This window comes from Arachis hypogaea, chromosome 10 (assembly GCF_003086295.3).
Source record: "Arachis hypogaea cultivar Tifrunner chromosome 10, arahy.Tifrunner.gnm2.J5K5, whole genome shotgun sequence".
NCBI lineage: Eukaryota > Viridiplantae > Streptophyta > Magnoliopsida > Fabales > Fabaceae > Arachis > Arachis hypogaea.
In genome coordinates, this window is record NC_092045.1 from 20,826,812 (window position 1) to 20,829,197 (window position 2,386).

The 2,386-nt window shown below is 37.3% G+C and overlaps 1 protein-coding gene across 1 annotated transcript; it reads left to right on the forward strand.

Annotated features, from left to right (window-relative positions):
* The first annotated feature begins 365 nt into the window (after nt 1–365).
* LOC112718208 (uncharacterized) lies at nt 366–1,599 on the forward strand. The gene is made up of 4 exons (XM_072204123.1): nt 366–559; nt 806–990; nt 1,311–1,395; nt 1,501–1,599. The coding sequence occupies exons 1-4, from the start codon at nt 366–368 to the stop codon at nt 1,526–1,528; spliced, it is 492 nt and encodes a 163-aa protein (XP_072060224.1). The 3' UTR covers nt 1,529–1,599.
* Nucleotides 1,600–2,386: the final 787 nt, after the last annotated feature.

Consider the following 2,386-nt stretch of genomic DNA (forward strand, 5'->3'; position numbering starts at 1 on the left):
GCCTCTCAGCCTTGCACCGCCGTCGCACCGAAGCTCCGTCACACTCCTTCCCGGATCTTCTCCCTGTGTTGCTCGCGTCTCTCCTTTCAAACCCTAACCTGAAATCTGCTAATTTAGCCAAAGTTTGGAGGTTAGATTTTCAATTTCATGCAATTATTTCCTCTTATTCCAATAGATCTTCTCCGTCACACTCTCTTCGTTCCTTCTCCTCTTCCGCCGCCGCCTCTGCTGCCATTGTTCGGTTGTTCGCCACTACCTCACACCACAACAACCACCGCTAGAACCACAAGTTTCTAGATTCCAATACCTTCTTTGGAAGCTGGCAGCCTCCGTAGGACCCGAAGGAGGCTGAGGCGAAGCTGGCGATGCTCCGAAGGGGCTACGCAAAGCAGGTGAAGGAGGTTCGCAATCTGTACATCCACGAAATGGAGCTGCTTCAGATCGAGAAGGAGCTCAAGGAAAAAGCTTGCAGAGAATCCCTTAGAGTTGCCAATGAGGAGCACAAGAATCTCAAGGCCGAAGCTGCGCAGATTAGGGCTCTGGAGCGAAAGATCGCACAGTAAGAATTCAAAGAAACACTCGTGCGTTTTTCTTTTTCTTCTTCCTTTCCCTCTATGAATTTCGCTGTGCACACCAAGTGTTCGATGGTTTGCTTATTTGTTGGTTTGAGCTAACATGCACATCAAATGTTTGTTAATTAGTCTCACTGGATAATAAGATAGATATATGCACATCAAATGTTTGCACTAAATGCCTGTGATTCAATAATTTTTTTTCGTTGTTTCATTTGCACTTTATGATAAAGAAGTTGTTTGCAGCTATTTGATGGTCACAATGGAACTGCTGCTGCTATTTATGCCAAGGAGAATCTTCTAAACAACATTTTAAGTGCAATTCCTTCAAATCTTAACAGAGATGAGTGGATAGCAGCATTGCCCAGGGCTTTGGTTGCAGGATTTGTGAAAACTGACAAAGATTTTCAACAGAAAGGTATGACTAATTATTTCTCTTATAGTATTTGTTCCAGCCTTTACTAATTATTTAGTTGTGTGGCAAATTGAAGTACTTCTGGAATATTCTGAGTATTGCCAAATGAGCTTGCACATGCCCAATTCCAGAAGTTAGCAAATTAAAGAATAAAATGGTAATATTTATCTAAACCCTGTTGGTGGATTGCAAGTTGCACTTCCTGTTACTTAAGCCATAATGACTGAGATTATTATTATCCAAATAACAGAATTTCTATGGTGGTGTATATTAAGGAAGCATATGATTCATTATTATTTAGTTTGGTACTCATAATGTTTCAGGTATATTGACTATCTGTTTTTGGGAGATTATGTTGATAGAGGACAGCACAGCTTGGAAACCATTACCTTGCTGCTTGCACTTAAGGTAAGCTACTTCAATTATATTAATGTGTATATGTAGTTGTATTTTAATTATTATTTTTGTTTTTATCTTTATAACCGATCACGTACTACCCTTGTGATTCTGCAGATTGAGTATCCTGAGAATGTTCACCTGATACGTGGTAACCATGAAGCTGCTGACATAAATGCACTATTTGGTTTTCGTATTGACTGCATTGAAAGGATGGTACAGATGGAATGTGCATATAGTCGTTAATTGGATTTAACTCTAAATTCTATTATTCTACAACTAACTAGTGTTCCTATAGGGGAAAAATGATGGAATGTGCATATAGTCATTAATTGGATTTTCTTTTTTTTTTGTTTATTGATTGGTTTATTATGCAGTTAAATCTAAGAAGGTTAATTGGTTCATTTGTACAGCTAAGTTTTGTTCTTTTTTTTTGTTTATGCAGAACAAAAGCATTGCTGAGTGTGGTTCTTTAGTTGTAAGCACTCCAAATCATTGAAAAAGGCAATTCATGGATTGCATATTTTTTTCATTTGAAAATCATACTAGAACAATATAATCTGATATGAGAAGCTGTTAATGCTATAGCTTGATTTATATTTATAAGAAATTATGAACTGATTGATTGAATACCTTATCTGCTTTTGCTTTGCTGCTGCTACCTGACTCTGTGTTCCAATCTTAGCCTCAGGTGCCTTCTTCCTGTATTTGTAGAACTTCTCTCAAGAGCTTCAAAAGCTTGAGGAGTATCGCATGAACTAGAAATCCATTGATTCAATGGTACCTATATATACAACTCTCTTATTAATGCTTTTACTTTCTTTAATTTTTGTTGTCACATCACATGGTATTCTTGATCTTTTTCTTTACATTGTTCATTTTCATTGGTCATTGCATTTCTTGCAATTTCTATTGTTAGGAATTAGGAATGGACATTAGAAACCTTGCTTACTTCACTTTTTGTCTGCACATTATTCAGTTGAATGGAACTTATAGGGTGATT